At 63.7% G+C, this 559-nt stretch overlaps 1 protein-coding gene across 1 annotated transcript in view; it reads left to right on the top strand.

The window, feature by feature from the left end:
• Positions 1-220: 220 nt before the first annotated feature.
• MYO18B (myosin XVIIIB) overlaps positions 221-559 on the top strand; it is a gene marked incomplete at its 3' end in the record, with an annotated part of 24292 nt that continues 23953 nt past the window's right edge. The window contains exon 1 of the mRNA XM_009082922.1: positions 221-265. Within this exon, the coding sequence (XP_009081170.1) occupies positions 221-265 (45 nt within the window). The remainder of the gene's footprint in view (positions 266-559) is intronic.

Genomic DNA, 559 nt, shown 5'->3' with positions numbered 1-559 from the left:
TGGCTGTGCCCTCCCCAGAATTGCCACCCATCCCCTCGTGCCCAGGCTGCTGTGTTCCAGCTGGTGCTGTGAGGTTGGGGTGGGTGATGCCAGCCAGGTCATGGTGCTGCCAGACTGCCAGACTGGCACAGCCCCAGGGCTGGTGGCAGCCCCTGGCTAACTCTCTGCTCTCTCTGCCTGGCGTGTTCTCCACACAGCACTGTCCTGCCTCTCTGCAGCCATGGCCATCTCCTCGCGTCTCGCGCTCTGGGAGCAGAAGGAAAGTGTCAGCCTGGGGTGGCACTGGGGGTGTTTTGGGGCTGGGTGCTCGTGGTTGCCCGTTCTGGGGGGGTTCACACTGCAGCAGCCTCTGGGGTCACAGCTCCTGTGCACTTGCTCGTGCTGTGTCTGACCCTGCTGGTTCTGAGCTCCTTCACAGCCTGAATGTTCTGGATTGAGCGATTTTGCTGCTGTTTGGGCACTGCAGGGCTGAGCCTGGCAGGAGGCCGCAGGGGCTGGTGTTGGTGCTGCTGTGGCTGGGGAAGCTCTTTTCTGTGGGGGGTGTGGGGAGGGGGCGGGG

The sequence above is a fragment of the Acanthisitta chloris genome, unplaced genomic scaffold, assembly GCF_000695815.1.
Source record: "Acanthisitta chloris isolate BGI_N310 unplaced genomic scaffold, ASM69581v1 scaffold9509, whole genome shotgun sequence".
NCBI lineage: Eukaryota > Metazoa > Chordata > Aves > Passeriformes > Acanthisittidae > Acanthisitta > Acanthisitta chloris.
Note: the sequence above shows the minus strand (reverse complement) of the source record. Positions and strands in the feature narration are given on the sequence as shown.